Genomic DNA, 23,070 nt, shown 5'->3' with positions numbered 1-23,070 from the left:
CCCCCCCCCCCCCCCCGTTCCCGTCCCCGGATTTACTGTGTCAAATCCAGGGTCAGCCAAGAGGTTTCATTTGGGGTGTGAAAACACACTTCATAAAACACTAATTTGGGGAGAAAAGCCGTGTAGTGTAATTTGGATGATACTCACTTGTTGTTTCTATGTTGTCTATGCTTGGTGTGTTTGTGCAGTCCTGTAGTTGCAATTTGGTGCCACAGTGTTAGGAGGGTTGTTTTTTTTTCTCCAAGCACCAGTCTGATAGGAATTTGTGGATGTTGGCCATCTAATGTAAAAGTTGAAGCAACAGCCTTCAAAGAATTGGATGTGACTACATGACTAATGAGTATGTTTTCTTCCTAGGGCTAATACACATTTACTTAGAGGATTTGGGGCTAGGGGTAGAGAAATAACCCTGTACTGTAGACCAGTACCCTCCTCCTTGATTGTGTGTCACTGTTCGATAGTAGCTTTCCATGACTGATGAAGACTCTGAGGCTCTCCCGACTCATTTATGCAGAGTCGTCATCTTGATGTTTATGGGAATAAAAGTAGAAGTAACACTTTTTGAACTATGGCATTTTGAGAAATTTTGTAAAAATAAGAATTTAGAATTTCTTCACAGCTTATTATTGTTTAGTACAATTTATTGTGCTCGTTTAAAAGTCTTGTAGTTTCAATTTTATTTTCTCAGTCGTGGGGCTTAAACTCTGGGCCTAAGCTCTGTCCTTGAGCTCTTCAACTCAAGGCAAGTGCTCTACCACTTGAGTCACAGCGCTACTTCCGGGTTTTTTTCTGGTGGTTTATTGGAACTAAGAGCCTCTTGGATTTTCCTGCCTGGGCTGGCTTTGAACTGCAATCCTCAGATCTCAGTCTCCTGAGTAGCTAGGATTACAGGCATGAGCCACCAGTGACCAATACAAATCACGTTGTATCGAGGATAAAGATATAATGTACAGTGTATTTTATGTTCAGCTTGATAAAATATTTTATCCCTTTTCAGAGAAAGGTGTAATGGTTTAACAATTCTCATTGAAAATCAATTACCTGTTTTAAGTGTAATCAAACAGGAAGCCTATGAAAAACTTCACCATGAGTTGAAATGATACAACTTAATGATACTGTTTGCTTAATTTTAAATACAATCTGAAATAGAGCACAGTGAGGGCCATGATAGGGGGATTGTGATTTTGAGGTCAGCTCAGCCTGTGTAGGGTATTCTGGACCTGCCTGCTTACATCATGAGATCTTAAAAAGCCCAAACAAAGAACAACAAAAACAAAATCGTAAAGAGAATCCTACATTCTGCAACACAATCCCATTATTTTACTCTGGAGGTAATTGCTTCTCCACTAGAGGTGAAAGAGCTTTTCAGATTAAAGCACATTATAATGTCACTACTAATTTACAATGTTGCAGAACGAAACCATGAAATTTGAGTTTTGTAGCACTTTATATGGTAGCACAATAGAATTTTTGTGTTTGGCAAAATATAGAACCTGAAGCCAAAGACAGTATGCTAAAAGATAGGAGACAAAAGATACAAAAATGAGCACTTTATATTTTATGAGGTAGAAAAGTGTACAATTGGAAGTGGCTCTGTGGCTCAAGTGGTAGAGCCCTAGCCTTGAGCTGAAGAGCTCAGGGACAGCACCAGGGTCCAGAGTTCAAGCCACAACCAACAAAAACAAAAAGAAAAGAAAAATGTACAATTCATAAATGTCTTTGATTTGTACATGGGCAGGACCCAAATCAATAAACAGAATGTAACCATAACAATTTTGTTTAAAAATTGAGTGCATTGCTCCTATTTTCCAAGTAATCTGCCTTTTAACCATGTTTCTATCTTTGAGACTCATCTTTTACCAGATTTTCCAGAAATAGGGAAACAATTATTTGTAGTTCAGGAGGATGAGAGGTTTTTATTTTTAAATTTTCTCTTAGTTTTTAAAGTGGAAGAGGGGAGATGGGCCAGATCACACAAATCTTGTGTGTTGGACTAAATTTTAATCATAGAGTTGGGAGCTGCTTGAAATCTTTTGATCTGAACATTACTGCAGAAATAAAATATAACTCTAACTTTATCATATGGGATACTGAGAGAACCCTTAATGAATTATTTTCAGTTTTAGGTTATTTTTTAAATTCATTCTCAAATTTATATTCACTGTTTTATCTTTGAAGTAGACCACTTTTTTGGATGACCGCTTTAAATATATCTATTTTTAAATAGAAAATCGGTGTTTTGTTTTTGAAAATCAATTCCTAATTACAGAATGGAGGCTATTTTTTTTTCTTCAGTCATGGGGCTTGAACTCTGGGCCTGGGTGCTGTCCCTCAGCTCTTCAGCTCAAGGCAAGTGCTCTACCACTTGGGCACAGTGCCACTTCTAGTTTTCTGGTGGTTTATTGGAGATAAGAGTCTGATTGACTTTCTTGCCCAGACTGGCTTTGAACCGTGATTCTCAGATCTCAGTCTTCTGAGTAGCTAGGATTACAGGAGTGAGCCACCGGTGCCTAGCAGGAATGGAAGCTTTTTTTTTTTTTTTAAAGGTCTGGTCATGGGGCCTGAACTCTGGGCCTGAGTGCTGTCCCTCAGCTCTTCAGCTCAAAGCTAGCACTCTACCACTTGAGCCACAGCGCCACTTCCGGCTTTTTTCTTTTTGCTTATGTGGTGCTGAGGAATCGAACCCAGGGCCTCAGGCATGCAAGGCCAGCGCTCTACCACTGAGCCATCTTCCCAGCCCCCGTGGAATGGAAGCTTTTTATTTCCTTACAAGTATTCATCTATGTTCCTAAAATCTTGTCATGCTCCTCTGTGCGTTTATTTTTTTAAAATAAATTTTGTATTGTTAAAATTCTGTACAGAGGGGTTACAATTACATGAGCAAGGTAATGAGTACATTTCTTATCAAGCATTGTTGCCTCCTCTGTTTTTCCTCTACCATCCCCTGCATGCATTTATATGACTAAAAAATCCTTTGTTTTTTTTAAGGGCTGGGAAGGTGGCTCAGTGGTAGACCGCTTGCCTTGTATGCCTGAGGCCCTGGGTTCGATTCCTCAGTACCACATAAGAAAAAAAGCCAGAAGTGGCGCAAGGGGCTGGGAAGGTGGCTCAGTGGTAGAGCGCTTGCCTTGCATGTATGAGGCCCTGGGTTTGATTCCTCAGCACCACATAACCAAAAAGAAAAAAGCCAGAAGTGGCACTGTGGCTCATGTGGTAGAGTGCTAGCCATGAGCTGAAGAGCTGAGGGACAGCACTCAGGCCCAGAGTTCAGGCCCCACGACTGGACCCAATACAAAAACATGAAAATGATGTATTAGTTGGTAGCATGATTTCACAAAAAATACCATGGGCCACATACACTTGTACTTGCTAAAGATATAAGTAGTAATCATAACAGAACTTTTTCTTGATACTTGTATTATACACATTACTTCTTGGGAAGTAATTTTGGTTCATGTTATGAAATATTCAGAAGTGGGGAATATCTTTTTTCTCCTACTCTGTTGTCCCAGAAACTTAGGGTTTTAAAAATAGAATTTATACTTTGAAGTACTTCAGAATTACAGGGGCTACATAGCCAATAACGAGTTGAGAGAATCAGGTATATTTCATTCAGTTTAAATCATTTGTGTAATGGGGTAATAATAGTAGTAATGACCTTAAAAATAGTAATAATAATATTTGTTTGTAAAGCAGTTATAGAGGTTGGAAGATATACAATGCATGAAAAACTTGCACCATGCCTGACCTAACTATTGATTAATAAAGTAACTGCTAATGAGTAATAAGTGAAGTACGAAATGTTCTGATTCTAAAGTTGGTTGTGGTGGCAGTTCTGTGTCTGCACAGTCAGCTAAAGAGCACTGGGTTTTTAGGTAGGCTATCTTTTCCCTCAGGGTACTTGTCTTTATTTTTTCATTTTCTGCTTGTCTCTTTGGCAGCCTCCTCTTCTTACCCTGTTACTCTGCCACTTGTCATCAATATGTCATCAATAAATAATAACTTGATTTTTTTTTCTGTTTTGGATTTTTTAATCTTTGATTTTTAAAAGTTCTTTTGTCTTAACCACTGATTCATATGAAATTGTCATTTTGTGGTTCATAAATGGTCACATCACTGTACGTGGTTCATTCTGTTAGTGAATTCCTGTCAGTCTTTGTCATCTTTTTACTTTTTGCCTTTCCACTATTTCTAAAGGTAGTTCTTTAAGTTTTGTTAATTAATTTTGTGTGTTGGTCATGGGGCTTGAACTCTGGGCCTGAGCCCTGTCCCTCAGCTCTTCAGCTCAAGGCTAGCGCTCTACTACTTGAGCACAGCATCACTTGCAGTTTTCTGTTGGGTAATTGGCAATAAAGTCTCACAGATTTTCCTGTCCAGGCTGGCTTTGAACCATGATCCTCAGATCTCAGCCTCCTGTGTAGCTAGGATTATAGGCGTGAGCCACCAGCGCCTGGCTTAATTTTTTTAAGATGAAGGAAATAAGACCATGTCTTTGTATATGCTAGATAGTGCTCTACCACTGAACTACATCCTCAGCTCTCTGCAAGTGTGTGTGTGTGTGTGTGTGTGTGTGTGTGTGTGTGTGTTGTGGGGGCAGGGAGTGTGATACTACTTGAGCTCTGACCCCGGTATTCAGCTACTTTTTTTTTTTTTTTTCTTTTTTGGTCGGTTGTGGGGCCTGAACTCTGGGCTTGGGCGCTGTCCCTCAGCTCTTCAGCTCAAGGCTAATGCTACCACTTGAACCACAGTGCCACTTCCTGCTTTTTCTGCTTTTGTGGTGCTGAGGAATGGAACCCAGGGCCTCATGCATGCAAGGCCAACATTCTACCACTGAGCAAGGTTCCCAGCCCCTCAGCTACTTTTTAATACAATTTGTAACTTTTTTGTTTTTTTTTTTTAAATCATTCTTCCCCTTGTGTTTTGCTTCTTTCTTTGTTGAGATAGGATCTGTATGGGGCCCAGGCTCCTGCCTCTTGAGCTACTTAAGTTCTGGGTGATAAGTGTATGCCACCATGACTAGCTTCCCTACACCTACTCTGTGTTTGCAGAAATTGTGCCTTTTTCTCTCTCTTTTTGGTCATTTGAGGTCTTTCTTAGTTTACTCTTTCGGTGATAGTATAATAAGCTCCTAAAATCTGTGTGTGGTGATATGTACCTGTAATGCTCATTATCCCAGTATTGGGGAAACTGGAGCAGGAGGGTGACAATTGTTTCTAAAATCATTTTTTGAGAACAAAGTCTTGCTATGTAGTTTGTTGATCCAGCCGATCCTGCTGCCTCTGTCTCCTGTCTGCTAGGATTATAGGTGTAAGCCCCTTCCTCCCTAGATTTCTCTCAAAGGAATTATCTTTACTGATGATCTTTTCTGTTAATCTTGCCTTGTTAATCTTTTCCATTGTCTTTTCTGTTCTTAGGTTTCTGTTCAGTCTAGGGCTTCTGTGCTCCCTACCTTCTTTAGCATTGCTCTCTAAAGATGCATTCAGAAATGTCTGATTGCCAGATTCTTGCTGCGTTCTTCTTGGTATCCAGTGCATTAGTTCACATTTTACCCTCACAACTTGATGTGACAGCATGTTGCAGTTCAATTGTGTAGTTTGGTCCTCTTCTCACACCTAAGTTCCTTCTAGGAGTGTTCCTAGCCCCACATTGCAGGCCTGCATTTCCAGCTGTGTTCTCGATACCTGTGTGTACTGTTGTGCTCAACCCATTATGTCCAGAAAAACCTCAGCATTCCAAATTTAACCCAATGGCATTAGTATTCTTCTAGTTACTGAAATTGAAATCTCTAACCCATGAAGAACCTGTCGTCCCCCACCCCCTTAACCATATTTTCTTATATATGCACTACCTCACTCTTTTTTGGGGGTTAGGGGGTTGTGAGTCTGGAAACTCAGCTCCACTGCTCGTTTTCTGGTTGTTAATTGGAGATAATAGTCTCATAGACTTTCCTGCTTTGGCTAGCTTTGAACTACGATCCTCAGATCTCAGCCTCTTGAGTGAGTAGCTTGGATTACAAGCATGAGCCATTAATGCCTAGCTAGTGCCTTGCTCTTTACCATCACCACTGTCAGCTCTGATTAGCATTCCTATGCCTCGGCTCAGTGTTATTCACACCTTAATATTATTTATTGAGCCCTCCACCATATTTTTACTTTTTCTAAGACAGGATCTTGTTACATAGTCTAGGCTGATCTAGAACTTGTGCCTTAACCTACTGAGTGCTGGGATTATAGGCATGTACCACTACTCTTAGCCTTTATTCCCTTTTGCCTGTAGAGAAAAAAAAGACTTTTCTCCCTGGTGTTTAAGGGTCAAAGGTCTGAAGAAGTTATGAGTGGAAAGTTTAGAGAATAATTCAGCTTTGATGTTCTACTCTAGGAGGTATGATATGAAACTAAGCTCTCAAAGATTTCCATGTTTCTGCTGGGTCCAAGTGGCTCATACCTACTCAGATTGTTCCAATCTAGAGAATGGTGATTCAGGGTTAGCAGGGGCAGAAAAGTTTGCAGGGCTCTATCTCTAAAATACCCCATCAAAAAGTTGAGCCAGAGGCATGCCTTGTGTGGTAGAATGCCAGATGAGAAAGCAAAGTGAGGAAGCTTGAGGCCCTGTGTTCAAGCCCAGGTGGCACCAACAAGGAAAAACCTTCTCTCGTTTCTCTTCTTTCCTTTCCCTTCCCCCTCTCCTTCTTTCTTCCACTTTGCATATGATAGAGAAGTGCTCTACCACTGAGCTAGAAATATCACTAGCTAGTGATCACTAAGATATATTAACAACAGACTGCTTATACTTATTTCTGAAAAGCATCAAATCTGTTTTCTATCCTGGAACTTGCTATGTGGCCTTGCCTGTCTTCAAACTTACAGTGTTGCTTTAATTTCTTTGGTGCTGGGATTATAGACAGGCCACCATGCCCAGCCTTTTCATTTTTTATGTATTCTGAATTACTTTCTTCACCCTTTTTTCTTATTTTCTGCTTCCTTAAGGCTTCTTCAGAGCCAATCCCAACAAACAAACTTCCCTACTACAGAAAGTTTTTACTTTTTTTTTTTTTTTAATTTTTTGGCCAGTCCGGATGAACTCAGGTCTTGGGCACTGTCCTTATTCTTCTTTTGTTCAAGGCTAGCACTCTATCACTTGAGCCACAGTGCCACTTCTGGCTTTTTCTGTTCATGTGGTATTGGGGAATCAAACCCAGGGCTTCATGCATGCTAGGCAAGCACTCTATCCCTAAGCCACATTCCCAGCCTTCAGAAAGTTAAATATTACTTTGATTTGAATTTTTGTTCTTGACTTGTAAATTTGCTCAATTACAGGAAGGACCATTAAGACCAGTTCTTGAATACATTGATCTGGTCAGTAGTGATGATGAAGAGCCAAGCACCTCTCGTAGTGATGTAAGTACATGGTATTTAATTTGTACATTCTCATTGTATATGTTAAGAGGCATTTTCCAAATTGAGTTAACAAATCACCTATGTGTTATATTTCTGTTAGAAATAGATCATAATAGGTAATCCATCTGTTTCCAGTTTTGTTTCTCTACTTTCAGTGAGGGTGTGGAAAGATAAAATGACTAGAAAGTTCTGATACCTGATGTAAAAGGGAAATATAATAAAAACTGCAAGTTTTCTTTTTTTTGGGGGGGGTTGGTTGTGGGGCTTGAACTGCAAGTTTTTGTTTTTTAATTAGATACCTTTCTTCTTTCTTTAACTCTCATCTCTTTAGATTTAGACCCTTTCCTTCTGTAATCATGTGGCAACAGAAAATTTGTTTTATCTTAGAGGAAAAGATGCATGAAGATTGTTTAGAAATGGAATGTGGAAAGTGGTTTAATGCTGCTATATTACTTTATTCTTCATCACTTTTAGCTTCCTCTTGCCCACACATAATTAGAATTACTAATCTTATGTGTGCCTTGGTGGTTATGGGTTTCCTTATGGTAAGAATTGAGTAGTTGGCTTTTTGTCACAATTTTGATTTGATTTGCCTTAGTCTAAAATTCTATTAATGGATTGTTTTCTTGATGAATTAAAGAATTCCCGATTCTTCCTAAAGGCGGCCAGAAAATTTGTTGCTCTATGATATGGGGGATTGGGACCTGGACTTGAATCAGAAAACTTGGCTTTACATCCTACAACTGCTGATAAATAATAGTGTTTTAACCTCAATGTGTTTTCTTGTTTTATAAACCAAATGAGGATAATGCCTGCCTCACAGGGTTATTGTGAAAACAAAACTAGATAACAGATACATACAATAAGCTCCTTAAAATTACAAACCATAAAGTATGACTTTTTAACTGAGAAGCTTTGTTATTCATGGGGAGCAGTTAGTGACAGAAGTTGTAAAGGAACAATAATAAGGGTTTTTGAGAAATTTTGTTTCTTTTCCATGGGTCTTGATCCTCAAGTTTCTGCTAGCTTCTACTTTTTGAATAGGAAATTTTTTCTCACCAGTGACCTCACCACCTCATCTTAGCTTAGGACAAATAGTAGACTAGGATAGCATCACTTGAACTGAGCGTAACTTTTAGTCTCTACTTTTTCATAGACAGTCCTACTATTATTGCCTGTAGTTCTTGTTGGGGCTGGAGATATTGAAGTGTGTGGATTTGATGTCTGCTATTCTTTACTGACCTTTAGTGGATTGGGTCTTTCATTTTCATTTACAATAATTTAAAAATTGAGTTCAACTTACTGGACATGCATCTCTGCACTTGAAAGTTAAAAGCATATTTTTTTTCTTCCTTGGTTTTCTTGTTCATGTGGATAACCCAGAGAATGCCTGCATCTAAGTTGCCATCCTCTGAGAATCATCGCCCAGAAAAGTGCTCTAACTGCAGTATTCCTCTTACCATTGGAGACAGCAGCTCCTCCTTTGGGAGTTGTGCCAACAGTCCACAAAGGATAGTTTCTCAACTTTGCTCTGTTGAGAACACATTGGAGAACCAGAAAAATAATCACAATTATACAGATACTAAGATCTCTGAGACAGACACACCCAAGTCATCAGAAAGTTATCAGATGCTGCCTTCATCTCCAGTTCTGGTTCCCCAAGAATCTTTGGCCTCTTCTGAAGCCAAAGAGGATTTACCCATGGAATTGCCTACAGCTTCACAGCATGGGCAGGATGCCATCCTCTATCTCCAGACACAAGTGGCTGAGATGTCCCGAGTGATACGTGATCTTCAGTCCAGGAGCTGTTTTAGATTTCATCATTCTAGGCCAAGTGAGCACTCCTCACTTCCTTGGGACATTTCCACCTCTAAGGAAATGCCTACAGTTGAAGAAGAGGCTGATTGCAACTCTCCATCAGCTGATGACAAAGGAGAGACAACTGACCCCACTCAATCTAGTTTCACAGGTCTTTTGAAGAGAATGGAGCAAAGAGGTGTTATAAAAAGGGTCACATTACGGTCTGAAGCTGAGACATGCGGAGGGAAACCTGGTTGTGTGACCTCTAAAAAACGCTTGGTTCCTCCATTGCATCCACTTTTGAGAATTGCCACTTCTGAAGTTTTTAAAGATCCCGCTGATTGCCATCCTTCTTCCTTCATGGGACACAGAGTATATCCTGTGTCCAAGGACACCTCTCCTTTCCAACCAAGTCCAACAGCTGAGGGCCCTATTGTAGAAGCATTAGAGCACAGCAAAAGAGGAAACACAACATCTCCTCTAGATTCTACCTCAAAAGAAATGGAAGTCATGGGTTGTAGATTCTACCATGCTGCCTCCATTGCAGCTCGAGCTGCCAGCTACTTGGCTTATATGACTCAGTATCAGCGTAAGCTATGGGAAGACATGGAGGATCTAGTTCATGACCCAGAATTTGATCGTGGAAAAGCAAAGTGTATAATATCTGATGGCATGGATGCAGGCCTTTGGCAACTTTGTACTACTAGGGACATAATGGACTCTGTAGTCAGAGTGATGGCCATGGCAATAGATTATAGAAGGCAAGCTTGGCTTCGACTTACATCACTCACTAAAAAAACCCAGGAGAAGATCTTACACTTGCCTTTTGATGGTACTTCCCTTTTTGGACAAGATGCAAATGCTGTGGTTGCAGAACAAAACAGTATTAAAGGAAATGATTGTAAGGATCATAATAGGTATTATAACCAGCATCGATACCTTTATAGACATGATCATAAAACCCATTATCACAGTAGTGGTTACTCTAAAGGGGATTGGTACAAATCCCGAAACCACCCCTATAGACATAGAAAAAAGGGAGAGTCTGCTGAGCGCTATGGGTACAAGAATTAATAACCTGTCTATGTTCATCAGCATAATATTTCATTCAAGAACCTATTTTCCTTGTTCTTTCCCCAATCAGACAGGCTCTATAGGCAGGAGATCATCTCAAAAACAATATATATCTGTAGTGACCTCAGCTAATGCTTGAACTCTAGACTTTTGGAATGGAATAAATAATAAAAGACATGGGCTTCATTGGCCAAGTGATTAGTGGGGACTTTGCTGTCAGAAGGGTTTAGTTCAGAGGAGGACACTTGGGAATCTGCGTGATGATAGGAAAATACATAGATTTCTTCCTTAGGGAAGTCTTCTTGATAAACTTAGGACTGGCAAATATTGGATCTGAAAACATCTGCTACTAGACTAGAGGTAAATCCTTCGTGGTTAGGTCATCAATGTTTCCTTGTTCAGGCTTGAGTGTGACAGATCAGCAAAGAATAATGGATCTTACACTTACCATGATACCATGCTCTGTGAGACTGCACAATCAGACATTAAGCTATATGCCAACAGGAATTAAAGTAAAATACTGCTAAATCTATTTGCTCTCAGTTGGAGTGGCTAGATGTCATAGGTATACCATGGACACCAACTTGGTAGAAAAATTTTCTATCTATAACAGCACTGTATAGAAATTTTTATAGAAGCTGTCTTCATCAAGACTGATGGCCACTATACTGTCACCACTTATGAGACTACATGTGAGGTACTTACTGTCATCAGTCCTAGTCTTTGACCCATCAAGCTCTAGACTGTCAGAGGTCTCACTTAATCTGGGTCTTTCACCTAGCTGGCCTTCTTAAACCTATCTTTGAAACACTTAATTCTTTTGAGCTTGGTGTTGTACCACACTCCAAACATGGAGGATTTTTGTGTCAGTGCCCTGGAAATAAAGGATATTTCAATTATGCAGATTGGCAAATCTGAACTCTTCAAGAATAAGAATTCTAAGAATGCCTGACAATCTTATCCCCTATTGAAATGAGGAATAATAGAGACCTGACTGAAATCCTTAAGATGTAAAGCATGACTGAACATTGTAAAGACATTGAGCCACACAACTGCTTCTGGATATCTAACTGATAACTGGTAATGATTTCTTGAAAGGCTAAAATCAAGACTTCGGTGACATATTCTTGGTTAATTTATCACAATGTAGACAGACTTATTGAAAGAGACTACTTAATCTTTGTTCCCAATACTAGTTTTCCATCATACTGGAGCTTGCATCAGATACCTCAGTTAAAAATGTTATAGTATCTTCTTTTTACTCTTGAGACTGTGGCTGTATGGTATACTAGGCCCGGATCCTTATCTTCACAGCATGACTTCGGGAGTGGAGAAAATGTCCTGTGAGGGGTCTGAACACAGCACCTGGTGGTGGTTGCATGGCAGCCAATGGTTTTTTCTTTTTGACAGACTTACAGTTCTATAACTTCTTGACTTGTTAAACACCTGCCTTTTAAAAATTGCTTGATCAAGGTGTTACTAGTGGAATACAGAATTGTTGAAGGGTTTATGTCATTTTTTTCTTCTTTCCATAGTTCTAAGTGATTGACATTTTCTGTGACACATACCTTTTAGTAGTTTTATTGGAATCTCACCCCTCCTCACCATCCTAACCAAATTCCATGCCCTTTACATCTATTTTTTATTTGTTTGTGCCATAGCAATTGAAATAAAAAATTTCCCTATTTGAAGGAAATTTTTTGTCAGATGAATTTAGGGTCCTGTATTAATCCTATTTGTACATGAAGCCTGAATTATTCTTGATAAACATTTAGTAAATTTAGCCAGGTTACATCCAGAATTAATTTTTTTTTGTTTTGTTGGTCATGGCACTAGAACTCTGGGCTTGGATGCTATCCCTGCACTCTTCAACTCAATGCTAGCACTCTACTGCTTGAGCCCCAGCGCCCATTTTCTCGTGGTTTATTGGTGATAAGAGTCTCACGGAGTTTCCTGTCCAGGCTGGCTTTGAACCGTCATCCTCAGATCTCAGCCTCCCGAGTAGCTAGGGTTACAGGCATGAGCCACTGGCACCTGGCCAGAGATAATATTTAACCTGGTATTTCTACATATTCCACAGAGTTCTACTTCTGTTTGCTTAGGTCCATGTCAGTGCTCTACAAACTTGAAATTTCAAGTTGAACTCTGGAAGAGCACTGATTACTTGAATCACAGGCCTAAGAAGTCATATATGGATGTGAACTGGAACAGTGGAACAATCTTGTGCTCTTGACATTGGCAGTACAATTTCTTTTGAGAAAAGACTAGGCACCTGGATCTCACTGGAGAAAGAGACATTGGAGTGGTTTTCTTTGGCTGCACATAGGTGTTTCCAGCTAGTTCAGGCTACATGAAACTGCACTTCTCCAGTTCTCCCTTTCCTTCTTAGATTGTATGTCAAACAGACTTTATGATATCTGAGATACCCTTGTTTTCTAAAAACTAAAACAAAATAAAGAACACTTGAAGATGTGTTTTTTGAAGCTGTTTTGACATTTCCATTTAGTGTGCTTTTCCTTTTCCCCTTTTTATATTGTAGTAAAAGAAAGCACATAAAACTAAGCACCTTAATTATCTAGTTCATCAGTGTTAAATATATTAACAATATTGTACAGGCCACCTTATTTTGTTTTTCCTTTGGTTGGTTTGAAACAAACTTGCTATCCTTTTCCTTAGCCTCCTCAATGCTGGGATTACATGCTTGTACTACAACACTCATTTCAGTTGGGGGGTGGGGGATAGTTCTGGGGCTTGAATTCAGGGTCTTGCTTTTCTCACTTGGCTCTTCTGTTCAAGGCTGGTGCTCTACCACTTGATCCACACATTTAGTTCCTCATCTTGAATATTTTTAATAGCATTGCTGTTCTGTTCTTCTCATATTTATGTTTCTCAGCAAAAAAAAAAGCAACACTACCTAATCCCTGCAATTGGTAAGCTCGAGCATCTCCAGAAAATCAAATTTTCTGAAATTGAAAGAACCAGGAAGTCAGTAAATTAGTGATCAAATAGGTAACTTAATAATTGACATTTGTTTGATGATGGCAATAATGCAGAAGTAGTTTTTGACTAGAAGAAACAATACTCCAATATATATATATATATATATATATATATATATTTCTTTTTGTTGGTTATGGGGCTTGAACTCTGGGCTTGGACGCTGTCCCTGTGCTCTTTAGCTCAAGGCCCTCTACCGCTTGAGCAATAGCACCACTTCCGGTTTTCTAGTGGTTTATTGGAGATAAGAGTCTCATGAACTTTCCTGCCCGGGCTGGCTTTGAACTGCGATTCTCAGGTCTCAGCCTCCTGAGTAGCTAGGATTACAGGCGTGACCCTCCGGCACCCAGTTTACCCCAATATTCTTAATCTGTTACCTGATTTTTTTTTTTTTGGTCAATTATGGGCTTGAACTCCAGTCAGCTCCAAGTGAGCACTAAACTGCTTGAGTCACAGCACCACTTCTGGTGTTCTGGTGATTAATTGATTGCCCAGGCTGGCTTTGAACCATGATCTGCAGATCTCAGCCTCCTGAGTAGCTAGGATTACAGGCATGATCTAATGTCTGGCTGATTCTTTTAAATCTGCATACTTCAATGATGATGGTATTAGAAAACTAAAAGTAGGTATCTGATGTAAGGATACAACCCTAGTAGAATACATAATTCATTAAGAAAAAACAAAAAAAAATGTCGTACTGGCCTTGTGCAGAGCCTGAGTCAAAGTTCTCTATTAAGCTGACCTGATGGAACGTACCTTTGGATTGTTTTTTTTAAGGAGGCCTTGGAATAATTGCAAGTTTATAATTGGTATTTCCTATAAAAGATGTCTAATACTCTTTTTCATAATGCTATTTCTTGACCTTATGTGGAGTCTATGATTTCTTACAGTTACTATGTACAGAGAAATATTATTTGCATTAATTGTTAGGAAGTGCCTTTTTAAATGTCACACTTGTGTTTGAAACTTAAATTTTGATGTCTTGCCTATATTGCTGGTGGTATTTATGTGAATTTTGTATAGTGACTTAATCCTTTAGTTTATTATATTTTTGCACTATTTAAATGTACTCTCCTTTTGAATGTTAATTTTTATTTATTTTTGATTTTGTGTGTGTGTGTGTGTGTATATGTGTGTGTGTGTTGGTTGAGGTGCTGTCCCTGAGCTTTTTGTTTAAGACTAGCTCTCTATCACTTACATTACAGCTCTACTCTTTTTTGATGGTTGATTGGAGGTAAGAGTCTCAAACTTTCCTGCTCATGCTTGCTTTCAACCATGATCCTCAGATCTCAGCCTCCTGAGTAGCTAGGATTACAGGCGTGAGCAACTGGTATCCAGCTTGTTTTTCTTATAGATAGCACTGTTGTTTTTTTTCAGAGGGTTGTAGAGTACTTCCTTATTTAACTTATAGTGATTGGCCCAACTTTCTTGGCAGTAAGGTAGATTTGTTTTTTTCTCTGTATATCATAGATTTTCTTATTGTTTGTCTTATTTCTAACCTTGTTATATTTGGTAAATTGAAATGTTTATTTAGAAAAATAAGGACATTAAAAAATAAAGCAGTAAACTCGTATACATAAACACACAGCTTTCTTATCACTACAGTTACATTTGAACTTGGAGGCCTGTGTGGCAGCTTCTTTATTATAATTCCATTAATTTACTTAGTTTTCTAAGCGTCATTTTGAGGGAGGTTTAAACTCAGGCTATTCATAATACTATTTAGTACAATGCCAATAATTTACTGCATTATACCTAAGTGGCCTGATTGATACTGTCCTTAGGGCCTAATTCCAGGATAATCTCTCAGGTATTGTAGAGAAGGAAGCTGAATATGACAAGCTATAATCCTTTCTTATTTGTAGAATTGGTCATTGATATAAACAGAATTAAGTAAGGCATTCACTATAATTGGGATTTTGATAAAAGCTTAAAATTATAGATGTTTTCAGAAATACAGAGTGCAGTAACTAAAAACATTTTTTAATGTGAGATGTATTTTGCCTCAGTCTTGCACTGTTTTGGTTTCTTTGTCTTGAAGTTTACCATGATGTATGTAGTGTAGATAGCTAGACCAGTGATTGATAGTCACATCAGTTGTGTCGTGTCTATCTTATGTACATCATCATGCAGTTGGCCGCATCATTCATCATGGTTTTTAGTAGATATGCAAACCAGTCCTCCTTTTTCACTTAAAACACACAGGTGGCAGTTGTCAGTAAACATGATTACTCCATAAGGATGCAGACCTTTTGGTTATTTTTTCATGTATAAGGAATTTGTAAACCAAATCTATAGCATTTCCTTTCCCAGATGAATGATAAGAATATTGTTTCATTAAATCTTTTTTCTCTTATTAGTGGAAGAGTACTTTTATACTTTGTCTGCATTTTCTTGGCTTTATATACTGAAAACTAAAATGTCTGGTAGCACTGAGAAGTTGGAAATCATGTGGGTTTTTCTTTTCTTTTGGTGGGACCTATCTTAAAGTGGTCATGTGTGTCTGAGTGTGTGTGTGTGTGTGTGTGTGTGTGTGTGTGTGTGTTTCCCTGGGTCTTTAATTCTGGGCATTGTCCATGAGCATATTTGCTCAAGGCTAGCATTCTCTACCATTTGAGCCAATGATTCCACTTTTGGCTCTGGCTCAATGTGTATGTGCGTGTGTGTGCATGTGTGTACAGGAGCGGGCGTATGTGCGTGCATGCATGCATGTATGTGTGCGTGTGCACATTTAAATGGAGACAGTCTCAGACTTTCCTAGGCTTGCCTGGAACTGTGATCCTCATATCTCATCCTCCCGAATAGCTAGAATTACAGATGTGAGCTGTGTTTTTTTGTTTTTTGTTGGTCATGGCCTTCAACTTTGTGCCTGGGCACTGTCCCTCAGCTCTCTTACCATTTGAGCCACAGCATCCCTTAAAATTTTCTGGTGATTTATTGGAGATAAGAGTCTCACAGACTTTCCTGCCCTGGCTGGCTTTGAACTGCGATCCTCAGATCTCTGCCTCCTGAGTAGCTAGCATAGGCACGAGCTACCTGCGCCTGGTTGTGAGCTGTTATTTTTTAAAATCTTCTTCTGCTATACACAGTACCTTTGCCTAAAAGCATTCTTTCATATTCTCTTTGACCATGATTATATTTTTTGTCCTGCCAGTATATACTACACCACATTTTGGTGTGGCTTTGTAGTTGTATGTTTAAATATCTTAAGCATTATTGTAAGAAACTTTCCAGTTTTTTGTAATGTCCTTTTAAAAAGTATACATAGCCAATCCAATCTCAAAAGTTTTCCCTGGCTATTGAACTTGGATTTTATTTTTAGTGGTCTTTAATAGTTTTATTTTCTCATTTTTTTTACATATTTGGTCAAATATTTGTGGTTAAATTCATCTTTTAAAAGTTTTTATAGTACAGCTCTGATATATTTTAACCAGCTTTCTTTAAGTCTTTTTTTTTTTTTTTGTCGGTCGTGGGGCTTGAACTCTGGGCCTGGGCGCTGTCCCTCAGCTCTTCAGCTCAAGGCGAGCACTCTACCACTTGAGCTACAGCGCCACTTCCGGTTTTCTGGTGGTTTATTGGAGATAGGAGTCTCACGGTCTCTCCTGCCCAGGCTGGCTTTGAACCGCGATCCTCAGATCTCAGCCTCCTGAGTAGCTAGGATTACAGGCGTGAGCCACTAGCGCCCGGCTTTTCTTTAAGTCTTAAGGGCTTTATTGGTTTTGTTCAGGTAACTGAGTTCCAAATTGTTTTTTTTTTTTTGATTACTTGTCAAGAATTTCAAGTTCTCAGGTTTTCTTTTTAGGGCTTTGAAGCTCTCTTAGGTTGTATTTTGTAATAATCTTGAATATATTTCTTGGTAGAAGTAAATGTTGACATTTTATATGTAGTGATCCTTTCAAAGAAATCTATTTTGATCTTAAGTGCTTCAAGTATTACCGTGTTTCAGTTTTATATGCTATTTTTTTCCCTCAAAGTTTTGTATGCTTTCTGCTCTCTCTCGTTACCCACAAGATTGGTTCTATCTGTATTCAATCTTATGGGCTACAACTAGAATTCCTGCCCTCATCTATAGTGATTTTCACACTACATTGTTTGTAATGTAGTTATGCATTATAATTTATAGTGTGTTTATATAATGTCATTTTGTGGCCCTTTCATATATCTTTTAATTAGTGAGGAAACAATAAAGTGGATGGCAGAATAAACACATTACCCAAGCCATTAAACACAGTTTTAATTTTCAACTACTTTGAAAAAACAGCATTTAAGTTTCCGTTAGTTGTAGAGCTCATCCTGTTTACCTTTGGTAGAATTCAGTTACTGTATAAGTAGTCTCATTTAGATTTTTAACTGAGAATTACCAGAGTATTGATTTTTCTGTTTTGGTGTCCACTATATACTCTGAAAGATCCTGGTACTATCTTGATAGTCTTATGTGTAATTGCCAGCTTTCTTTCTGGGAAGAAAGTAGAAAAGAGACTCTATATTAATATACACTGTATGCACTAGACACTCTTGAGACAAATTCATCCTATTTTTCTGAAGAGAAAGTAAAACCGAATGAAATTAAACATCTTGCTCAAGTGCTGCTAGTGAATTTTAATACAGACACTCTGCAGAGTTGCAGTTCAGCTCTGTACTTCAGTTTCTGTTTGAAGTTTCTCCTCAACTCTGACCTCTGAAAAACTAATTTTAAATGTACTGAATTTCTGTTTCTGGATGTACTCTACCCCCTGGTCTTTAATATCTTAATTCATGATTATTTCACTTGTCTGATCAGGAAATTTTTGGTTCTGTCACGAGGGTTTCTTGTGCTCATCTAACATTTCTCTTGAGGACAAGTCAATTGATTTGTGTTTCACATAACTCTGCTTATTTTAGTCACGATTCTGACTGCTTCTTTTCTTGATCCACTTTTTTGTTTGCTATACTTACCTTGTTTTAGATATACTAAAACTTTTGCTAGCATTTAAGGTACTGGCTCAATGGGAGGAAGGTGGAATTGGTGGAAAGCACATAGTGCTTGAATTCCAAAGGACTTCATCTCAGTATTTTGGCAAGTTACTATTCTGAGCTTCAGTTTTTCTACTTTGGATGGGGTAGTACCTGGAAATAACCTTGAAAAACACTGAGGCCCAATAGGGGATTTTTTTCCTCATACAACTGTGTTGTTGGTCTCTTCTGTGCTTCCTTATAAGTGGGATGATAATTGAGCATAAATGGCTACATCCATTGTAACATGTGAAACAGCATACAGCTCTTCCTTTTGTGTTATTGGGTAACATTCTCCTTGTTGACAGTTGTATGGCTATATGACAAGTTAATAATGGACTAAATGAAAGACGTGTGAAGATAAATATTGTCCTTTCCCAAGTACAGGCTAAGAAGTGCTCATACTAAGCATAAGAAAATGATAAATAGTAAATAGTAAAGGTAGAATGAAGTGCTGGAGTGTCTAGGTATAAGATTTTTTTGTTGCTTTGTTTTGTTTTTGCCAGTCATGGGGCCTGAACTTGGGGCCTGGGCGCTGTCCCTCAGCTCTTCAGCTCAAGGCTAGCGCTCTTAAACTACTTGAGCTATAGTGCCACTTACGGCTTTTTCTGCTTATGTGGTGCTGAGGAATCAAACCCAGGGCCTCATGCATGCAAGGCAAGCACAGTACCACCAAGCCACCTTCCCAGCCAGGGTATAAGATTTTTGATGAGTGGTATTTTTCCATTGTAAACAGTCATTTTCATTTTCCAGACATCTTTTTTATACCTCATGTATGAAGGCAGTGCCCAAGAAGGTCTGGGAATACTAATGGTTAAGTAAGATACCATATTCTCTTAAGAGATACAAATACCAACACAATGTACTACTCTCTTTAGAGGAAAAGCTGAGATGATATTGGAATAAAAATGAGAACCATCTTAGAGGGTTCAGGTGAATTTTTTAAAAATTGTTATTATAAAGGTGGTGTACAGAAGGGTTTCAGTTACATTAATCAGGTAATGAGTGTATTTGTTTTTGGACAATGTCACCCCTTCCCTCACTCTCCCAGTTTTTTCCTTCTGGTGAACTGTTTTTAAAGTATGGGCTTCTACTGACTTTTTGGGGGATGACCAGGGGAAAAATGGTTGGAATGGTGGTAATAGCAGCTAGGCATTGAGGTGAATAGAGCAAGTGTGTGAATACCTCCTTGAGATATATCTGCTTTCAGATTCAGAAGGAAGACCCTTTAGGAACAAAGAAATGAAGATTAGACTGAATAAAGGATGTTTATGAAATGTGTTAGTTCTTACATATTCATAGAATATTAAGTGTGTAGCCAACTTTTCTTGTAAAGATACAGTAGTCTTCAAGTCCCTAGACTACTGTGGACATAACAACAATGTATTCCTTTTTCTCTTGAACTGAACCCAAGCAGAGTTCTGAACTTTGCCCCTGTAGCTGGGGGCAGCCTTAGTAATGAGCCTTCTCATGACTGGTGCAGAACAGCCTTGAAGATGAGCAGGGTAAATGCACCGAGATGGTGTGGCACCCACCGTGCATATACTGTTGCTTCAAGGTGGTCTTCCAGCACCACCTTCAGTGGAGCCAAATAGAGCTCATTTCCCTTGGTGTTTACTTCTGAAGAGTTTTCGGATGGATCTAGCAAAGATGAAGGTATAACTATGTTCCTACAGTGACATCTGGAGGTCTTTTACTGAAGGAACTGTTGTGTTAACCTGTGCCAGTAGAATCTCCAACAATCTTGAGACATGTTTTGTCAGCTTCCAGTTTTTCTTTTGAATTTCTTCACTTGCTGCTCTTGCCACTGTCCCATTTTCTCTTCTCGTGTGTTCTTTTTCCTTTTTAATCCTGTTGCAGAGACTCTCAGAGTTAGAAAGTAGCCCACTTGTCACAACTTGATATTCAGAGTTACTTAAAAATCCTATGTTCCAAAGTTGCATGATTTTTTTCTGAGAGAGCGAGAGAGAGAGAATGTGTGTGTGTGTGTGTGTGTGTGTGTGTGTCCATCTTGTACTGACAGAAGATGATCAGTCATTTTCTTAGGAAAGGATTTTTTGTTTTGTTTTTGGGTCCGGTCGTGGGGCCTGAACTCTGGGCCTGGGCGCTGTTCCTTAGCTCTTCAGCTCAAGGCTAGTGCTCTACCATTTGAGCCACAGCACCACTTCCGGCTTTTTTCTTTTTGCTTATGTGGTGCTGAGGAATTGAACCCAGGACCTCAGGCATGCAAGGCAAGCGCTCTACCACTGAGCTACCTTCCTACCCCCAGGAAAGGATTTTTATAGAAAGAGATTCTGGAAGTTTACTCAAGACAGTACAGAGGAAATTTCTTAGTAAGTTTTGGTGATAGTACCCTTAAGAATAAAGTACAGAATGGAGTATATCTGTATGTTTCTAACTTTGTTCATAAAAAGCAAATGTTCTGTGTACTTTGTATTTGTAAATGGTAACAGGGATGGGAAAGAGCTTGCTTTGTAAAAAAAAAAAAATGGGTGGGTTTCCTGGTTCCAAAATTTTGCTGGTAGAGATGTGGAATAAATGTTGTACTGCTTTGCTGTTTATTTCTTCTGTTTTCTATGTATTTGGGTATAAGTTATTGAGAAGAATGATTGCTTTTTCACATTTTAGTCCTGCTATGGTTTGAGTTACCAGTTGGGCAGAAAGGGGCTTCTGGTAACCAGAACTTTGGAAATGCAAATTTCAAACCAACTGGAGACTGAAGTTTTAGCATGGACTATAATATAATAAAAGGCTTTGTGATTGAGTTAAAGCATTTGTTTCAGCAGTTCTTTTCAGCCGACTGCATGGTCAGGTAGCTTTGTGGGATGACTTCATTACACTTAGGCCACTGATTTCTACTTGGACGGTCTGAATGCAGGGTCCCCTTTGTAGAAGGCAAGGGTAGTGGAGGGTGTGATCACTTTCCCTCAGGCTATTAGTGTTCACTGACATTGAGGTAACACTGGATTGTTCTTTTGTTTGTTTGTTTTTTTCTGGTCGTGGGGCTTGAACTCTGGGCTTGGGCACTGCCCCTGCACTCTTCAGCTCAAGCTGAGCGCTCTACCACTTGAGCCACAGCACCACTTCTGGTTTTCTAGTGGTTTATTGGAGATAAGAGTCTCACAGAGTTTCCTGCCCGGGCTGGCTTTGAACCGTGATCCTCAGGTCTCAGCCTCCTGAGTAGCTAGGATGACAGGCGTGAGCCACCAGCGCCCAGCAGGATTATTCTTTGTTTAACTCTCACCCCGTCTTTCAATCTCCTATTTTCTACAAGTTTGTCTTCCCTTATTACTGACTTCTTCAGTAGCCAGAAAGTGCCTTTGGTGCATGCTAATAAGCTGCTTGTTACCATCGCTCTGTGGGTAATGTTTTTTCAGAGTGCATTCCTCTTAATCCCATTACCCTATATGGATGTGAGATTTACTCCATATCTGTGCCTCGATTTATATTTCTACTAAAGTAATTCTTTAGAAAATGAATTGTTTTTCCGGGTGCTTGTGGCTTATGTCTATAATCCTAGCTACTCAGGAGGCTGAGATCTGAGGATCATGGTTCAATGCCAGCCTGGACAGAAAAGTCCCCATGAGACTCTTACCTCTAATTTTTTTTTTTTTTGGTGAATCATGGGCCTGAACACTGGGCCTGGGTGCTGTCCCTCAACTCTTTAGCTAGAGGCTAGCGCTCTACCACTTGAGCCACAGCACCACTGGCAGCTTTTTCTGCTTATGTGGTGCCAAGGACTTGAACCCAGGGCCTCATGCATGCAAGGCAAGCTCTCTATCACTGAGCCACCTTCCCAGCCCTCTTACCTCTAATTAACTGCTCAGAAATTGGAAGTGGAGCTGTGGCTCAAAGTGTTGGAGTGCTAACCTTGAGCAAAAGGGCTCGGACAGTGTCCAGGTCCTAAGTTCAAGGCCCGTGAGTGACAAAAAGACAGTGAAATATTGTATCTATCTTGGCAATACTGAGATTTATACTTAGGGGCTCATGGATGCTAGATAGGCACTCTGCCATTTGAGCCACAACCCTATCCCTTTTATTATTTTTTTAATAGGATCTCATTGTCTCCCTGTACCTGGCCCATACCATAAATATTCTATTTCTGTTTCTAATGTAGCTAGGATGACAGGTGTACAACATGATCCCCAGCTTTTATTGTTGGAGGTGAAGTCTCCCAGCTTTGTGCCCAGCTGACTTTGAACTCTATTCATGTGGAGGCAAGAGGATCTTGAGTTGAAGTTTGAAGCTACATAGTGAGACGTCTGGGGGGAGGGGATCGTCTACCTGAAAAGAAGAAGGTCCCTACATATGTCTAGCTTAAGCTCAGGGCTGGTGGCACTGCCCCTCAGCTCTTTAGATCAAGTCTGGGGGGAGGGGATAGTCTACCTGAAAAGAAGAAGGTCCCTACATATGTCTAGCTTAAGCTCAGGGCTGGTGGCACTGCCCCTCAGCTCTTTAGATCAAGTCTGGGGCTCCACCACTTGAACTACAGCTGTACTTCCAGCTTTTTTTCCCCCCCCAGCTTTTTTTAAGTGGTTAATTGGATATAAGAAGTTTCACAGATTTTCCTGCTTTGGTTTGCTTTGAAGTATGATCCTTGGCTCAGAACCTGTCTAAAAACTTCTCAGTTAAACCAAGTTTAGTCCCACTTTCCTGAGCGTTCAGTAATTCAATATCAAGGCCAATCTATTTTTTTTTTTTTTTTTTTTCCTTGGGTCCGGTCATGGGGCCTGAACTCTGGGCCTGGGCGCTGTCCCTCAGCTCTTCAGCTCAAGGCTAGCGCTCTACCACTTGAGCCACAGCGCCACTT

At 39.5% G+C, this 23,070-nt stretch overlaps 2 protein-coding genes across 2 annotated transcripts in view; both read left to right on the top strand.

Annotated features, from left to right (window-relative positions):
* The first annotated feature begins 7,322 nt into the window (after window positions 1-7,322).
* On the top strand, window positions 7,323-10,803 carry LOC105987805. Its single transcript, XM_013019183.1, has 2 exons — window positions 7,323-7,397; window positions 8,781-10,803. The coding sequence occupies exon 2, from the start codon at window positions 8,784-8,786 to the stop codon at window positions 10,269-10,271; it is 1,488 nt and encodes a 495-aa protein (XP_012874637.1). The 5' UTR covers window positions 7,323-7,397; window positions 8,781-8,783; the 3' UTR covers window positions 10,272-10,803.
* The window catches only part of LOC105987804 (zinc finger protein 451-like), a 56,975-nt gene continuing 41,227 nt past the window's right edge, over window positions 7,323-23,070 (top strand). Inside the window, exon 1 of the mRNA XM_013019181.1 lies at window positions 7,323-7,397. The gene's annotated coding sequence lies outside the window, so the exon portion shown is untranslated. The remainder of the gene's footprint in view (window positions 7,398-23,070) is intronic.

The sequence above is a fragment of the Dipodomys ordii genome, unplaced genomic scaffold, assembly GCF_000151885.1.
Source record: "Dipodomys ordii isolate 6190 unplaced genomic scaffold, Dord_2.0 Scaffold44, whole genome shotgun sequence".
Lineage (NCBI taxonomy): Eukaryota > Metazoa > Chordata > Mammalia > Rodentia > Heteromyidae > Dipodomys > Dipodomys ordii.
Note: the sequence above shows the minus strand (reverse complement) of the source record. Positions and strands in the feature narration are given on the sequence as shown.

Coding starts and splice junctions, on each gene's coding strand:
- LOC105987805 (XM_013019183.1), top strand. CDS start 8,784: ATGCCTGCATCTAAGTTGCCATCCTCTGAGAATCATCGCCCAGAAAAG.